The sequence below is a fragment of the Trachypithecus francoisi genome, unplaced genomic scaffold, assembly GCF_009764315.1.
Source record: "Trachypithecus francoisi isolate TF-2019V2 unplaced genomic scaffold, Tfra_2.0 Lachesis_group15, whole genome shotgun sequence".
In the NCBI taxonomy this organism is placed as follows: domain Eukaryota; kingdom Metazoa; phylum Chordata; class Mammalia; order Primates; family Cercopithecidae; genus Trachypithecus; species Trachypithecus francoisi.
The window spans coordinates 23,242,323-23,261,554 of record NW_022681460.1 but is presented as its reverse complement, the minus strand read 5'-3'; the positions used below and the strand labels follow the sequence as shown (position 1 = coordinate 23,261,554).

The 19,232-nt window shown below is 38.3% G+C and overlaps 1 protein-coding gene across 2 annotated transcripts in view; it reads left to right on the top strand.

Moving 5' to 3' along the window:
• Positions 1–19,232, top strand: part of TRDN (triadin) — a 431,045-nt gene that overhangs the window by 56,777 nt on the left and 355,036 nt on the right. For both annotated transcript variants that reach the window (XM_033234448.1, XM_033234447.1), the window contains exon 2: positions 12,065–12,274. In XM_033234448.1, the coding sequence (XP_033090339.1) occupies positions 12,065–12,274 (210 nt within the window). The remainder of the gene's footprint in view (positions 1–12,064; positions 12,275–19,232) is intronic.

Genomic DNA, 19,232 nt, shown 5'->3' with positions numbered 1-19,232 from the left:
CACACTGAAATCCTCACTCCTAAGGTGATGCCATTAGGAGTTGGAGCCATTGGGGAGTGATTAGGGCAGGAGGGCGGAGCCCATGAATGGAATTAGTGACTTATAAAAGTAGCCTAGGAGAGACTCCTCACCCCTTCCACTTAATGGAACAGTGAATAGCGTGGATGGGTAGGAAGGAGTGCCGGATAATGTTAAAAAATAAAAAAAATAAAAAATAAATAGGCCGGGCACGGTGGCTCAAGCCTGTAATCCCAGCACTTTGGGAGGCCGAGACGGGCGGATCACGAGGTCAGGAGATCAAGACCATCCTGGCTAACACGGTGAAACCCCCGTCTCTACTAAAAACTGCAAAAAACCAGCCGGGCGAGGTGGCGGGCGCCTGTAGTCCCAGCTACTCGGGAGGCTGAGGCAGGAGAATGGCGTAAACCCGGGAGGCCGAGCTTGCAGTGAGCCGCTGCACTCCAGCCTGGGCGGCAGAGCGAGACTCCGTCTCAATAAATAAATAAATAAATAATAAAATAAAAAAGAAAAAAAGAAAAAAAGAAAAACCATATATATATATCAACCTCAGCAGACATATTAAGTGGCAAAAACATCCTCTGAAATCGCATTATGATCATATCCCAAAAACCTGGGAGAAAAGGTGGCAATTTAGGGCTTTCATTAAAAGTGTCAGGAGACTAGTTTACATTTTGTAAACACTAGAATTGGTAAAAAACATTTTAAGTTAAATAATGAATTTATTACTTTTGAGCTTTATCTGCCCAAATGTCTTTCCACTTGAATTTCTATGAAGTTCTTATTTACATGCACGTATTTTGGAACACAAACAATATAGCAAGGGTCACTCTTACATGTGATTGGGAATTATGTTCTTAATGTAATTTGGGAATAACACATACAATGTCATCAGTAGTATATAATTCCTCTCTCTCATTTGTTCTACACATCTTGAAAGAGAGATATAGTATAAGAGTACTACACTAACCACATCACAGGGTGAAATGCAAAATTCATAATTAATGCTTTTATGCAATGAGAATGCAATGTTTCATTTATACCATTCTAGAATGTAGGTGTCTTCCTTGAGCATCCTGAAAGAGATTGCATTGTCAGCATCCCATAGGAAAAACATGGAATAACAATATGGAAGTGCACTTGGCAGTTTCTTCATCTGATCGATAAGGCATCATGCGGTTAAGTGACTTCTATCAGGATGCTTATGGCTTATTCTTCTTTGTATAACCTGACTCTGGAGCCTGACTCTGGAGCCAGTCTTTGGATCCATTATATAAGGAACCCCTCCTTTTACACTATAGGAAAGAGTCACATGGCCGTTAAGTGAGATCCCTACTTCTTTTGAGGCTGATTCTGCCTGACAATCAAAATTTTGTATGAGATCAAAATGAATATAATTAAAAAGTAGTCCTGGAAAGTGCTTCACATATCCTAGCTACTCTGCTCCAATTCTGAGATACCAACTTTCAAGAAGCATAGCGCATGTCAAATTGCTCAGTAATATTTACCTCTCATTTTTCCTGCCATATCAATAACTAGCTCTTGTCATCTTTAAAGTGCTTCTCAAACATTAAATAATCTCAGATTACACACTCTGTTCTTTGCATTTATCTTGACCAGCTGTCAGAGAAGGCAATTTATTCCCTCTCAATTTTATTCCTCTTGGCTCTGTGTGGCTTCTGCAGTAAATTTGAATGGAAATTGAAAGGTACAACTTAATGTGTTTCATAACAAGGGCAACACATAATTTTCTTTAAGAAGGATGACCTTCAGATTACTTTCAAATTGCTTAGAGCTTTGTGGTTGTATATTCAGAACATATTTTCATTACCTTTGAGTCATGATTAATTCTTAAGTGGAAATTTTGAGGGTGTGAAGATTTAAAAAAGGATAATGAAAAACATAAGTTAGTATTAATTTATCATTTTCACCTATTTAATAATTGTACCATAATTGGATTGGAAGGATCATTAAGTGAATAAAAATTTAGAATCCATATTATGTCAGTTGTTTAAAAAACATAAAATTCATTTTTAACTCAGAGCTTGCATTTCTGAATATTTACATTTTCTCAATTTTTTGATCAAAGAGAAGAAAATGTGTGTGTGTGTGTGTGTGTGTATATACATATATATATATAAACATAAATTCATGTTCTGTTTTACAGGTTTTGCCTTTTAAAAATGTGACCAGGATTCAACTAATTTGTATCAAATCTCAGTAAAAGTACTCCTTGAGTTTCAGTATACAAAGCAAGTGTGTGTGATACTGTTTACAGAAATAGACTCTAATATACAACTCAATAAAGTGAATCTGAAGTGCAAAAGCAACTCTTGTGTTCTCTGCTTAGTGCTAGTAGGAAGGCTTCCAGTGGTTAAAAAACTGCAGATTACAACATATCAACTTTCAGGTGGGCCAGTCCTAAACACTCATAATTGGTTTACTTTGCTGCAAATCATTATTCCAAAGGTTTGATGCACTTGTAGCCCCACTTGGGTCTTAAATTGCATTTCAAAGCACTCCTATCATTCATCCATTTTCAGAACTACCATTAGGAGTGATGTGAATTTGGCACAATAATCAATGAGAAGATATTATATGAGTACTTTTACATTTTTTCTTCTTGAGCACCACCTCAAGTGCAGTTTGTAAAATCTGAGTTTTAGAGGTATTTTTTCATCTTGCTATCATTTTCACTAAATTGAGTTCATGAACCCCGAATATGTATTCCACAGTTTTTTTCAGAAAAGAGATTTGTTGTCGCTATTGTTAATTCCTACCTAAAGCCATTTAAACATCTTAATTAAATTATTTTGCCCCTGATGTTCCTTATCAGCTTTTGATTTTTTTGAAAATATTGGGCTAAATTTATCATTGTTATCTAAAAAACAATTTAAAAACTAATTTTTTTTGGTTACTACTACCTATTAGTATGTACTCTTGAATGCATTTGATTTTCTTTCCTGATTAGTCATAGAATTTCATGTTATTTATCTCATTTTTGTAAAGAGAAGGATAGTATTATTTTATGACTAAAGAAACCAGAAGAGTAAAGTACTTAATTTTGCTGGCAGTGTTATTTCTTTCTCCAATATTTAAAAAATATCTTACAAACTGGATTTATACTACAAGCATCCTGTGTACATATCTGTTTGGAGGGTTCACATATTATTTTTCTAATTTAATGAATTCAGTTATAGTGATAATGTTTGCACCATAGTGAAATAACTCTATTTGCTATAGATCATCTTTCTTAATTTTGCTAATGGAGAAAAACAGCTTCTACTTATATGGATAAATTATACTATATGTTCCTCTTTGCCTGTATTACAAGAAATAAATTAATTGATTGGAAAGGATGCCAAGGAAGTCAGAGAATTCTTTTTTGATTCCCTGAAAATATCTTAGCCTAATGTATGTGCTTATTAAATGGAAACAAATGCCTGCATCTATTGAAGAGCTGGTGCTTCCACCTTTGTTTCTGAAGTTAATCCTGCCTTTCAGGCCATTTCTTAGAGTGACATTTGTAGTTGTATTAAGAGTCACAGTTGTGCTGATAGCAATGAAGGTGATGATGTAATAAATGAATATAGTAGTGATGATAATAATGATTATGATGCAGTTCAGTAGTTGTTGCACTGTCACTTATTAAATGACTACCATGTACCAAGAAATGTGTCAAACAGTTTGCATGAGTTATTTCTCCACCATCATACACCTGCGAATTGAGTCTTACCAATCTCATTCATCAGATATAGATGCTTCTCACTCAGAGATGTAGTGCAGAGTGAACTTCTAGTCATTTGGGTAATGCAGAGAGAAGCCAGGAGTTAATTCCAATCTCTTATCTATAATGCCCAAAGCATAACTTTTTTGCTTGACTGTTTCCATGAAAAAGCTAGACATACCTGAAAGGAAGAGTTTTGATGGTAGAGGAAGAGACTGATGGAAAGAATCACTTTACTTCCACCCTGACTTCAAAGAGTACAAAGGCTAAAATCTTCCAATTATTATTGGACACATTCTAAGATAAACTACAGCTACTCTTTCCAGTTGGGTAAAATTTACTTTATGAAAAATGTTAAAGAAATTTGAAAATTTAGATTTTCTTATGTATCCATCACATAGAAATGTTGCAATTTTGAGATAAATAGTAAAATTGAAAAAATGTAATCATGTATTTTATATTGAATCAAAGTTTTCTTTCTTGGCATGTAATTCTTAAATTATTATAGATAATGTGGTCTATATTTTAAGCCCCCCCAAAATATGTTTTTTAACTGTGCTTTTGGCAAAAATATTTGGATTGGTAGAATTTTGTTTTCCCTTAAATATTCAATTACTTCACATGTGTGTAATTTGGGATTTTAAGTGCTATGAACATCACCTTAATTTTCTGCTAGGTCTTCAATTGTTCTTAAATGTAACATGAAATAGTTGTTTCAGATGATCTCTAAGTTACTTCTAGATTTAACTTGCTATGAGTCAAGAGTGGCCAAGATAATCAGACATGTCTTGTCTCCGTATAGGAGGCTTTCTAGCCATACGGTAGCATCAATTTTATAGAAGAAGAATGAGCTACAACATTGTTAGATGTATGTTCTGTATATAAAAATAGCATTAAAAGAAAAGGTAAAGAGTCATCAAAAAAAGCCACATAAATATTAAAGTGTTACTATCTTATGTATATGTGTACGTATGCAATTTTATAAACCACTAAAAGGAGGTTTACAGAAAAATGGAGGAAAAATCCAGAAGAAAAGAAATATCAAGGAAAAATAAATATATAAATAGCTCATTCCTAGTAATTGAATAATTGCAATTAAAACCCAAATCTTCTCTTATGTCATTGCAAAAATTTTAAACATCACTAATAGTATTGTCAAGGATAAGGTAATACAACTACTGGCATACACCATTTTCAAAAGATACTAGCTTTCAAATACGTGCATGTATTATCAAAGCTATAAAAGCGATTATGTTATTTGTCCCTGGAATTATATATTTAGGACTTTCTCCTTAAGAAATAAATAACAATATGTGCTGAGAAAATTTCTGCCCTGTCCCACAGTAGACAGCTTTTAAATTATGCACAGCCATAAAATTACATGTCATGAAGCCACTTAAATGGTATTTTGAGAAATACATAATGGCAATAAAACACAGTTCTGATATATTGCCTAGTAAAAAAGTAAAAGACAATGTGCTAATGACTTGTCAAAACCAGATAAATCATATTTATATATTATATGTATGTACAGAAATATAGGTGCAAAATATTAACAGTGGTTATTTCTGGGTGGTGAAATTAAAACTGTCTATCTACTTATCTATTTATTTTATTTTTATATTTTTTGAATTTTCTCTCATGAACATGTGGACTCTTAAAATCAGGAATATAAGAGTTACTGGATATAGTAAGATTTTCTTTTCTTTTTTTTTTTGATTTTTTTTTATTATACTTTAAGTTATAGGGTACATGTGCATAACGTGCAGGTTTGTTACATATGTATACTTGTGCCATGTTGGTGTGCTGCACCCATCAACTCGTCAGCACCCATCAATTCATCATTTATATCATGTATAACTCCCCAATGCAATCCCTCCCTCCTCCCCCCTCCCCCTGATAGGCCCCAGTGTGTGATGTTCCCCTTCCCGAGTCCAAGTGATCTCATTGTTCAGTTCCCACCTATGAGTGAGAACATACGGTGTTTGGTTTCTCTTCTTGTGATAGTTTGCTAAGAATGATGGTTTCCAGCTGCATCCATGTCCCTACAAAGGACGCAAACTCATCCTTTTTGATGGCTGCATAGTATTCCATGGTGTATATGTGCCACATTTTCTTAATCCAGTCTGTCACAGATGGACATTTGGGTTGATTCCAAGTCTTTGCTATTGTGAATAGTGCCGCAATAAACATACGTGTGCATGTGTCTTTGTAGTAGAGTAATTTATAATCCTTTGGGTATATACCAGTAGTGGGATGGCTGGGTCATATGGTACATCTAGTTCTAGATCCTTGAGGAATCGCCATACTGTTTTCCATAATGGTTGAACTAGTTTACAATCCCACCAACAGTGTAAAAGTGTTCCCATTTCTCCACATCCTCTCCAACACCTGTTGTTTCCTGACTTCTTATGATTGCCATTCTAACTGGTGTGAGATGGTATCTCATTGTGGTTTTGATTTGCATTTCTCTGATGGCGAGTGATGACGAGCATTTTTTCATGTGTCTGTTGGCTGTATGGATGTCTTCTTTTGAGAAATGTCTGTTCATATCCTTTCCCCACTTTTTGATGGGGTTGTTTGTTTTTTTCTTGTATATTTGTTTGAGTTCTTTGTAGATTCTGGATATTAGCCCTTTGTCAGATGAGTAGGTTGCAAAAATTTTCTCCCATTCTGTAGGTTGCCTGTTCACTCTGATGGTAGTTTCTTTGGCTGTGCAAAAGCTCTTTAGTTTAATTAGATCCCATTTGTCAATTTTTGCTTTTGCTGCCGTTGCTTTTGGTGTTTTAGACATGAAGTCCTTGCCCATGCCTATGTCCTGAATGGTACTACCTAGATTTTCTTCTAGGGTTTTTATGGTATTAGGTCTAACATTTAAGTCTCTAATCCATCTTGAATTAACCTTCATATAAGGGGTAAGGAAAGGATCCAGTTTCAGCTTTCTACTTATGGCTAGCCAATTTTCCCAGCACCATTTATTAATAGGGAATCCTTTCCCCATTTCTTGTTTCTCTCAGGTTTGTCAAAGATCAGATGGCTGTAGATGTGTGGTATTATTTCTGAGGACTCTGTTCTGTTCCGTTGGTCTATATCTCTGTTGTGGTACCAGTACCATGCTGTTTTGGTTACTGTAGCCTTGTAGTATAGTTTGAAGTCAGGTAGCGTGATGCCTCCAGCTTTGTCCTTTTGACTTAGGATTGTCTTGGCAATGTGGGCTCTTTTTTGGTTCCATATGAACTTTAAAGCAGTTTTTTCCAATTCTGTGAAGAAAGTCATTGGTAGCTTGATGGGGATGGCATTGAATCTATAAATAACCTTGGACAGTATGGCCATTTTCACAATATTGATTCTTCCTATCCATGAGCATGGTATGTTCTTCCATTTGTTTGTGTCCTCTTTTATTTCACTGAGCAGTGGTTTGTAGTTCTCCTTGAAGAGGTCCTTTACATCTCTTGTAAGCTGGATTCCTAGGTATTTTATTCTCTTTGAAGCAATTGTGAATGGAAGTTCATTCCTGATTTGGCTCTCTGCTTGTCTGTTACTGGTGTATAAGAATGCTTGTGATTTTTGCACATTAATTTTGTATCCTGAGACTTTGCTGAAGTTGCTTATCAGCTTAAGGAGATTTTGGGCTGAGACAATGTGGTTTTCTAAATATACAATCATGTCATCTGCAAGCAGGTACAATTTGACTTCTTCTTTTCCTAACTGGATACCCTTGATTTCTTTCTCTTGCCTGATTGCCCTAGCCAGAACTTCCAACACTATGTTGAATAGGAGTGGTGAGAGAGGGCATCCCTGTCTTGTGCCAGTTTTCAAAGGGAATTTTTCCACTTTTTGTCCATTCAGTATGATATTAGCTGTGGGTTTGTCATAAATAGCTCTTATTATTTTGAGGTACGTTCCATCAATACCGAATTTATTGAGCGTTTTTAGCATGAAGGGCTGTTGAATTTTGTCAAAAGCCTTTTCTGCATCTATTGAGATAATCATGTGGTTCTTGTCTTTGGTTCTGTTTATATGCTGGATTACATTTATTGATTTGCGAATGTTGAACCAGCCTTGCATCCCAGGGATGAAGCCCACTTGATCATGGTGGATAAGCTTTTTGATGTGCTGCTGAATCCGGTTTGCCAGTATTTTATTGAGAATTTTTGCATCGATGTTCATCAGGGATATTGGTCTAAAATTCTCTTTTTTTGTTGTGTCTCTGCCAGGCTTTGGTATCAGGATGATGTTGGCCTCACAAAAAGAGTTAGAGAGGATTCCCTCTTTTTCTATTGATTGGAATAGTTTCAGAAGGAATGGTACCAGCTCCTCCTTGTACCTCTGGTAGAATTCAGCTGTGAATCCATCTGGTCCTGGACTTTTTTTCGTGGGTAGGCTATTAATTGTTGCCTCAATTTCAGAGCCTGCTATTGGTCTATTCAGGGATTCAACTTCTTCCTGGTTTAGTCTTGGGAGAGTGTAAGTGCCAGGAAATTATCCATTTCTTCTAGATTTTCTAGTTGATTTGCATAGAGGCATTTATAGTATTCTCTGATGGTTGTTTGTATTTCTGTGGGGTCAGTGGTGATATCCCCTTTATCGTTTTTTATTGCGTCTATTTGATTCCTCTCTCTTTTCTTCTTTATTAGTCTTGCTAGCGGTCTGTCAATTTTGTTGATCTTTTCAAAAAACCAACTCCTGGATTCATTGATTTTTTGGAGGGTTTTTTGTGTCTCTATCTCCTTCAGTTCTGCTCTGATCTTAGTTATTTCTTGCCTTCTGCTAGCTTTTGAATGTGTTTGCTCTTGCTTCTCTAGTTCTTTTAATTGTGATGTTAGAGTGTCAATTTTAGATCTTTCCTGCTTTCTCTTGTGGGCATTTAGTGCTATAAATTTCCCTCTACACACTGCTTTAAATGTGTCCCAGAGATTCTGGTATGTTGTATCTTTGTTCTCATTGGTTTCAAAGAACATCTTTATTTCTACTTTCATTTTGTTATGTACCCAGTAGTCATTCAGGAGCAGGTTGTTCAGTTTCCATGTAGTTGAGCGGTTTTGATTGAGTTTCTTAGTCCTGAGTTCTAGTTTGATTGCACTGTGGTCTGAGAGACAGTTTGTTATAATTTCTGTTCTTGTACATTTGCTGAGGAGTGCTTTACTTCCAATTATGTGGTCAATTTTGGAATAAGTGCGATGTGGTGCTGAGAAGAATGTATATTCTGTTGATTTGGGGTGGAGAGTTCTATAGATGTCTATTAGGTCCGCTTGGTGCAGAGATGAGTTCAATTCCTGGATATCCTTGTTAACTTTCTGTCTCGTTGATCTGTCTAATGTTGACAGTGGAGTGTTGAAGTCTCCCATTATTATTGTATGGGAGTCTAAGTCTCTTTGTAGGTCTCTAAGGACTTGCTTTATGAATCTGGGTGCTCCTGTATTGGGTGCATATATATTTAGGAGAGTTAGCTCTTCCTGTTGAATTGATCCCTTTACCATTATGTAATGGCCTTCTTTGTCTCTTTTGATCTTTGATGGTTTAAAGTCTGTTTTATCAGAGACTAGGATTGCAACCCCTGCTTTTTTTTTGTTCTCCATTTGCTTGGTAGATCTTCCTCCATCCCTTTATTTTGAGCCTATGTTTGTCTCTGCATGTGAGATGGGTCTCCTGAATACAGCAGACTGATGGGTCTTGACTCTTTATCCAGTTTGCCAGTCTGTGTCTTTTAATTGGAGCATTTAGTCCATTTACATTAAGGTTAATATTGTTATGTGTGAACTTGATCCTGTCATTATGATATTAACTGGTTATTTTGCTCGTTAGTTGATGCAGTTTCTTCCTAGCCTCGATGGTCTTTACATTTTGGCATGTTTTTGCAATGGCTGGTACCGGTTGTTCCTTTCCATGTTTAGGGCTTCCTTCAGGGTCTCTTGTAAGGCAGGCCTGGTGGTGACAAAATCTCTAAGCATTTGCTTATCTGTAAAGGATTTTATTTCTCCTTCACTGATGAAACTTAGTTTGGCTGGATATGAAATTCTGGGGTTAAAATTCTTTTCTTTAAGAACGTTGAATATTGGCCCCCACTCTCTTCTGGCTTGTAGAGTTTCTGCCGAGAGATCTGCTGTTATTCTGATGGGCTTCCCTTTGTGGGTAACCCGACCTTTCTCTCTGGCTGCCCTTAAGATTTTTTCCTTCATTTCAACTTTGGTGAACCTGGCAATTATGTGTCTTGAAGTTGCTCTTCTGGAGGAGTATCTTTGTGGCGTTCTCTGTATTTCCTGAATTTGAATGTTGGCCTGCCCTACTAGGTTGGGGAAGTTCTCCTGGATGATATCCTGAAGAGTGTTTTCCAACTTGGTTCCATTTTCCCCCTCACTTTCAGGCACCCCAATCAGACGTAGATTTGGTCTTTTTACATAATCCCATACTTCTTGCAGGCTTTGTTCATTTCTTTTTCTTCTTTTTTCTTTTGGTTTCTCTTCTCGCTTCATTTCATTCATTTGATCCTCAATCGCTGATACTCTTTCTTCCAGTTGATCGAGTCGGTTACTGAAGCTTGTGCATTTGTCACGTATTTCTCGTGTCACGGTTTTCATCTCTGTCATTTCGTTTATGATCTTCTCTGCATTAATTAGTCTAGCTGTCAATTCTTCCACTCTTTTTTCAAGATTTTTAGTTTCTTTGCGCTGGGTACGTAATTCCTCCTTTAGCTCTGAGAAGTTTGATGGACTGAAGCCTTCTTCTCTCATCTCGTCAAAGTCATTCTCTGACCAGCTTTGATCCGTTGCTGGCGATGGGCTGTGCTCCTTTGCAGGGGGAGATGCACTCTTATTTTTTGAATTTCCAGCTTTTCTGCCCTGCTTCTTCCCCATCTTTGTGGTTTTATCTGTCTCTGGTCTTTGATGATGGTGACGTACTGATGGGGTTTTGGTATAGGTGTCCTTCCTGTTTGATAGTTTTCCGTCTGACAGTCAGAAGGACTGTCTGTTGGTCTGTTGGAGATTGCTTGAGGCCCACTCCAGACCCTGTTTGCCTGGGTATCAGCAGCAGAGGTTGCTGAAGATAGAATATTGCTGAACAGCGAGTGTACCTGTCTGATTCTTCCTTTGGAAGTTTCCTCTCAGGGGTGACTCCACCCTGTGAGGTGTCGGGTGTCAGACTGCCCCTAGTGGGGGATGTCTCCCAGCTAGGCTACTCAGGGGTCAGGGACCCACCTGAGCAGGCAGTCTGTCCGTTCTCGGATCTCAACCTCCGCGTTGGGAGATCCACGGCTCTCCCCAAAGCTGTCAGACAGAGTCGTTCGCGTCTGCACCGGCCCCCGCTTCTTCCCCTATTGGGCTTCAGCTGTGGGCTGTCCCCAGAGGTGGAGTCTGCAGAGACAGGCAGGCTTCCTTGAGCTGCTGTGAGCTCCACCCAGTTCGAGCTTCCCAGCGGCTTTGTTTACCTACTTAAGCCTCAGCAATGGCGGGCGCCCCTCCCCCAGCCTCGCTGCTGCCTTGCGGATAGATCGCCGCAGATTGCAGAGTTAGCAGTGAGGGAGGCTCCGTGGGCGTGGGACCCTCCCGTCCAGGTGTGGGATATATTCTCCTGGTGTGCCTGTTTCCTTAAAGCGCAGTATTGGGGTGGGAGTTACCCGATTTTCCAGGTGTTGTGTGTCTCAGTTCCCCTGGCTAGGAAAACGGATTTCCTTCCCCCTTGCGCTTCCAGGTGAGGCGATGCCTCGCCCTGCTTCAGCTCTCGCTGGTCAGGCTGCAGCAGCTGACCAGCACCGATTGTCCGGCACTCCCTAGAGAGATGACCCCAGTACCTCAGTTGAAAATGCAGAAATCACCGGTCTTCTGTGTCGCTCGCGCTGGGAGTTGGAGACTGGAGCTGTTCCTATTCGGCCATCTTGCTCCGCCCCCCCAGTAAGATTTTCTAACATCATTCTCTTAGATCTTCTGTGCCCCTACAAACAAACAAACAAACAAACAAACAAACAAACATGAATGACCCCATTAGATGACCTCACTAGATGGGTCAATTATGCAATTAACTTAAAATATTCGGAAGAAGTTTTATCCAGTTGAACCATTTTATCACTTGTGTTGATTCTCCCTCAGAGGACTTGGGAGATGAGAAATGCTGATTGAGCACAGGAGGTTTAGGGTGAACAGTAAATGTTGAGGAGAAAATAATGTGCTAGTGGGCAGGGAGGCTTTGTCCTGCCACTAAGGAGTTGTGTCTGTTCTAGAAAGTGGTATAAACAGGTTCAACACTCATATAGTCAGTGCTTCTTTTCATCAATATTTAACGTGAATTTCTCAATTACATTTTCCTTTCTGAATGTTTGATTAGGAAATGCATCTACAACCACAACTGTGATAGACAGCAAAAATGGATCTGTGCCCAAATCCCCTGGAAAAGTGCTGAAGAGGACAGTCACAGAAGACATAGTGACCACGTTCAGCTCTCCTGCAGCCTGGCTTCTGGTCATTGCCCTGATAATCACGTGGTCAGCTGTTGCCGTCGTTATGTTTGATTTAGTGGATTACAAAAACTTTTCAGGTAAGATCCATGAAATTTGGCTTTAAAATTAAAATTAATTCAAATGGAAAGAAACCGTGTCCCCTCCAATTCTTGTTTGGTTTCTCTTTCGTCTTAGTGTGAGAAAGAAAGCACCTCACAAATGTGCTTGAGGATCACTGAAATCTGTTTCATTCTTCTCCTTTTCCTCCTGTTCTCTTTCTTTGTCTGGGGTACTTATTGATTTCCAATGAAATTGATATCCTTATTTGCAAGAGCTGAACAAAGGCTGAATGTTGCAGTTCATCAAGATCATAGTTAAAAAGCTTGGGTGAAGAATTCATTTGGAACTGGTACTTTATCAAGCAGTAATAAGGAATAATTTGTAGGTTTTACACTTGGCAATATAAAACCAAACGAATTTTGGACAAATGGAAAATATTTGAAAGCATTTTTAAGCCCCGCTGTCATCTGGTCCTAAGCGTACTTGCAGACAAACTCTTTGCTTCTCCTACCAAGCCATCCTATTTCGAGTTCCTGAAAATAGAATTTTTCACAAAATTACATGTAATTGTTCATTTTTTGTTCAGTGATATTTTTCATATTTTAAACTGTATTTATCTATTTTCACATATGACACCCTGTATTGACTGTGAGCTCCTTAAGGAAAGGAATCAGCCAAGTGCTCAGTAAATGTTAAATGACTATTGATGAGTTAACTTATTCTTATTACTTTTTTTTACCATAAGCAAAAACATTTCATTAATCTTTTAATGTGTACTTTCATATGTACTCTCCCCTCCCCTTTTTTCTTTCTCCAACAGGAGGAGAATCTGTAGGACCCAGACACTATAAATACTATTAATTGTATTCTACATAGTCAGGGTTCTCCTATTTCTCATTATGGAATTTTACTCATTCAACAATTACTTATCAAATGTTTACTCTTTGCGTCAGGAAATGGCTGTGCCAGAGATGTCAAGAAGAAATACAATATAAAATCATGAAAATATAGAACTCTTTTATTTGGGTTTATTGGCATAAAAGTGTGATATAGTTTGCATATGTGTCCCCTCTAATCTCATGATGAATTGTAATCCCCAGTGTTGGACATGGGCCTGGCAGGAGGTGACTGGATCATGGGGATGAATTTTTTAGTGAATGGTTTGGTGCTGTCCCCTTGGTGCTGTCCTCACAATAGTGAGTTCTCACGACTGGTTATTTAAGTGTGTGGCACCTTCCCCTTCCACTCTCTGCCTCTTGCTTCTTCTCTGACCATATGACATGCCTGCTCCTCTCTCTTCTCCTTCCACTATTATTGCAAGCTTCCTGAAGTCCTCCCAGAATCCAAGACACAAACATCATTCTTCCTGTACAGCCTGCATAACTGTGAGCCAATTAAACCTCTTTTGTTTATAAATTACCCAGTCTTAAGTATTTCTTTATAGCAATGCAAGAACAGCTTAATACAGAAAATTGGCACCAGTAGTGGGGTATTGCTATAAAGATACCAGAAAATGTAGAAGCAACTTTGGAACTGGGTAATGGGCAGAGGTTCAAAGAGTTTGGATTGCTCAGAAGATAGGAAGAGGAAGGAAAGATTGAAACTTCTTAGTGACTGGTTAAATGGTTGAGATCAAAATGCTGATAGTGATATGAACAATGAAGTACAAGCTGACGAGGTCTCAGATGGAAACGAGGAATGTATTGGAGACTGGATCAAAGGTGATGCACGTTAAGCCTTAGCAAAGATCTTGGCTGCATTCTGTTCATGCCCTAGGGATCTGTAGAAGTGTGGATCTGAGAGTAATGACCTAGTGTATCTGCTGGAAGAAATATCTAAGCAGCAAAACATTTAAGATGTAGCCTGGCTGCCTCTAACTAACAACCTATTCAAAGATGTGGGAACAAAGAAAATGACTTAAAGTGGAACTTATCTTTAAAGGGGATGTAGAGTATAAAAATTTGGAAAATTTGCAGCCTAGTCAAGTGACAAAGAAAGAAACAGTGTTTTTTGAGAGAGGAATTCAAGCAGGCTGTGGAGAAACCACTTGCTAGAGAAATGTGCATAACTAAAAAGAAGCCACGTCCTGATAGCCAAGAAGATGGGAAAAGGGCCTTGAAAGCATTTCGGAGACCTTTGCAACAGGCTTTCCCACCATAGGCCCAGAGGTCTAGGAGGTAAGAAGGGTTTCCTGGGTCAGGCTTAGGGCCCCACTGCCCTGGCCAGCCTCAGAAGAGTGCTGCCTACATTCTGGCTGCTCTGGGTCCAGCTGTGGCTTAAAAGGCCCCAGGTGCAGATCAGGCTCCCACTCCAGAGGGCACAAGCCATAGGCCTTGGTGGCTTTCATGTGATGTTAAGCCTGCAGCCATGCAGAGTGCAAGAGTTAAAGAGGCTTGGCAGCCTCCATCTAGATTTCAGAGAATGCATGGGAAAGCCTGGGTGCTCAGGCAGATGCTTGATGCAGTGGGAGAGCCCGAACAGAGAACCTCTACTAGGGCAGTGCAGAAGGGAAATGTGTTTTTGGAGGATCCACCCACACAGATTCCTCATTGGGGCATTCCTCTTGCACTCTGCATGGCTGCAGGCTTAACATAAATGGGCAATATATAGTTTACTGTGTAATAGAGGCTCTTAAAAGATACACAGTTGAAATGTCTATAATGTAAAGTAAGACCTAGAGTTTTAAGTAAAAGACACTTGGTTACCTTACTCTACAAAATTTCATTTCCCTTGAGCTTGCATTGACTGAAGTATTTCCCTATCAGATGAAATGCCAGTAACATAGGCATTGTCCATAGGACTTAATTGCAGTGCTCCAATGGAAGCTCTACTGTGAACTATAAATATGCCTTATATTTAAGTAATCTAATCTAAAAATCTAATTATAGGTAGCTGTGCATTTTATAAAATAAGAACAAATTCCTTTCAATGATAATTTCTGTAGTACATTTGTACGTTGCTAACTTTACAAATATTTGATTTATACGCAGTTCTTGAAATATGTGTATTATAAAAATGAAAGAACTATATAAATTATGGTTTCAACAACAGCTTCAAAATGTAAATTAAACTATCATATTCAATGTTAATTTTGATAGACAATTCAAACTTTTGCTAGGGATTAGTATTATCATGATGAATCTTTTGTACTATCTGATAATCTTTGAAATATGTAATTGTTAGTATTTACAAAACAAGGCTAGTGGGAAAAGAAATAAGCTGGAAATGATCTGGAAGGTCAGAAAGTCAGGGCAGCTGTCAGTTACTCTCTGGAAGTTTAGAAAAGTAGGTAAATGCTGTGAAGCCATGAAAAGGTTGTTCACAAAGAAATGAAAATCTGTTTTCATAAGCACATACTGTACGGGATTGAGAAGAACAATTCTCTTCTGGGCAACATTTACAAATCCCTATTTTCAGAATTCTGTCTGATTGATGCATATATTTGCTACTAGTGGGGGACATGCAGAATTGGCTTTTATTTGTGCATCATTTAGATGATTTGGGTTCATTGTTCAACTCTATGAACCCACAAGCTAACATGTCTAGGAACTTACATTTTCTTACCCCTGAAATGGGGATAACATCTTGCTTTGTATTCTGCAAAATTTTTGACTTTGATTCTTTTCATCCAATGAGACAAATTTTAGGGCACCAAATAAACAGACTGGAAAAGATATTTCACCTACACCACATTTCTTACTTAGTGTAACATCCAAATAATGTTCAAACAATACTATGTATATCTGTCAATGTTTGACACAATAGCTCAACGCTACTCTGAATTACACAGAATAAGGGTTTATTACGTCATTTATGAATTCATGGTAACTGATTAATCTGTGTAAGGCTGTTGCAGTGCATCTGGTGTTGAGTGGAAAGCAGTCACGGTGGAAATTGGGAAGGGAAGATGGATAGAATGGGAGGGAATTGGGACAAACTGAAACTGACAAGAACAAACTGGAAGACTTGTTTGTCTCTCACCACCACAAATTACAATTATGCGGATGAGCTGCAGGATAAATTGATGCCTTTCCCCCACGGAACTGCACGTGCACCTGGCCAGGATTTGGAGATGCTGAAGGAGCCAGCCCAGTGCGAGCTGGAGATGTGGCGGCTGTTGCCACACAACAAGGGCAGCTGGACTCTTTGGGATCATGAGCGTGAGCTGCAAAAGCACCTGCCCTACACCAACTTCAGACAATAAATAATGGCTTCATTATTGCCACATTTGTGCCTTCCAAAACTTGCAAAAATGTCTTGTCTCCAACTGTTACCTGAAAACATACATATAAGGGAATTCTGGGAAGATAGTTCCAGCTTACCGCTTTGACAGTGTACACAATCTTCATATAGGACCACAATATCATCTAACAGCTGAAAGAGGATACTTGTGAGAGTGAAATGGAGAGCGATTAAGATTTACCTCAGGACATCAGACACAAACCAAGACGTATGATCGCTCTGTTATCCACATTGACTTTAGTTCTTGTCTTAATTTAATGTAACTTAATTTAGGAGAGCTAAGTAATTAAACATGAGGCCAAAGTACATAAGAAAGCTGCAGCACTTTATTGCAAATATGCACACACTCTCCGGCGTGGTTCCCTGGTCCTCAGGTACGGGGGCCAGGAAAGTCCCGCCGGCGCTCTTGGGTGGGGCCGAAGAAGTCACACTAGCTCCTGGCGGCAGCGGACTTTTATGCATTGGTACTGGAAGGGGGCGGGCAGTGGGCGGGATAAGGGCGTAATAGGGGCGTCTCCATAGGCGTGGCCCGGTAAGTTTCGATCTCTTGGGATTGATATCACCTGGTGCATGCTCAGTTGACCTGCATCTTCCTGGGTGCGGGCTGCATTTTCCTGCGCGCAGGAAAGTTGGTGAGGAAGAACCTGGAAGCAACAGGGGCGGTGCCTTCTTGTTTACCTTCCTCCATCTTGTCCCTTCTTCCCTCACCCAGTTCCCTCCTCAAAGAAGAATGTCTTTGGAAACTGTAAGTGGGGGAGTGGGGGGACAGAGGAACATTGCTCTCTTAGTAATTGAGGCTAGGGAGTTACAAAGGCTGCTGGAGATCTTCCCTCCAAGCTTCCACAGACTCAGCCAGAGAGACCACCCTCTCAGAAAATGAAGGGGTGTCTTGATAATGTATTCTGATCTTTTGGGGCCTGAATTTGTAGGCTTTGGTTGAAATTTCTTACACATTTCTTTTGCTTTATTTATGAAGTGACAACTTTCTCTCTAAACAATCAATAGTGCAAACAAATAGGATTTATAAAGAAATGACTACAAACTAAGGTATTAGTGGATGTTGATGATTTTCCTCTAGGTCAGAATGTACAGCAATAGAGTGTGGTAAATCTCCTCCTTCCTAAGAACAAGGATCATCATTCATTAGCGTCCTCATCCATAAGAGAAAAACACCATTATATGGTTGTACCAGCGTGTCTCAAAGCGCATTTGGTAATTTTTGCAAGCATTCCACAAAATATATTTATTTCAAACCAATATTGTAAGAATTAAATACAATAATCTATGTAAAACATACGTGCCTGGCACATAGGAGAGACTCATTAAACGTAACTTGAATTTGAATCTTATTACCAGGAAGTAAGATCCGTAATCTGAGAAGAGAGCCAGCAAGGATATAATGGTAGGAACCATCAATTTCTTATGAAAAGTCTTGCAGACATCTCCTAATGTGCCTTTTAAATAGATTTTCTAATGAGGTGTGCCATTTATCTACTGCTCTTGGAAATTAATTTTCCTGACTTTTTTTCTTTTCTTGGCACTTAGCCCAGTTAAGCAGGTGCACTGTTTGTCAGGCTATGAGTTTAGCAGAGTAAAATCATTTAGGGAAGGCCCAAAGTCAGTCAGAAAGTACAAATTTAACATTTAATTTTTTTACACACACACACACACACACACACACACACGAATATGTTATTACTTTTTAGGAAACATGGAAGACTGAAATACTAAATGCAACATTTAGGACTCTATCAACTCTCATGTGTACTGAGTTTTCAAGAAGCACATTTTGTGTGTTTCTTATTCTGATTCAAGTCTTATCTCAAATCCCATATTTTCTGCTCGCTGCCCCAGGCCTATTTGGTTCTCTTGGTCATTACACCTAAAAAGATGCATTTTACTACCCAACTTCAGTCTATCTATAAGTACCTGAAGGAAACAAAGAGTTCTATAATTCAATATTTCCCAGACTCTAATAGAAAGTATATTGATTCTTCATGAAATGAGGAAAAAGATACAGAAAAATGTATTCATTTTTAAGAAGTGTTCTTAATTCTTAGACTATATTGTTCCTACATTTTTAGTCTTAAAATTCTCTTTTGAAATTGTGGTAAAACCAGATATTGTTTTTATTATTGTTTTAATAAAGGCAGGAGCCTGAGATGGCAGAATCACTTGAGCCCAGGAGGTGGAGGTTGTACTGAGTTGAGATTGTGCCACTGCACTCAAGCCTAGGTGACAGAGTGAGACCCTATCTCAAAAAAATAAAAATAAAAATAAAAATAAAAATAAAATAAAAGCCCACAAAAAACAAAGTTTCTAAAACGAAACCTCAACTTCATTAAACAAATATGTATTAAATAATTAGTCAGAATATGTTAATTGCTGTAGTATCTCCTCTCCACTAATCTGTTAAATTTATAATACAGTGATCTAAGTAAATCATCCAACTGGAGTAGTAAAATATTTTGACTTTTATGCTACCAGAAAATTATTTCTGTTGAATCTTAGCTTGGAAACAAATCTATGGAAATCTATAAACCTACGAAAACCATGTGTTCCCATTTCTTATTATATGCATAGATTCAAATCTTGTTTATATTTAACATGGGCTTTTTTTTAGAAGAGAAAAGCAAATTCAATAGTCACACCTTTTATTTATATTTATTAATAAAAGTATAATATGATGCCCTAATTTTCATGTGGATACTTGACAGGGGTAAAAGAAGCCTGAGATATTTTTTAATTTTGCTT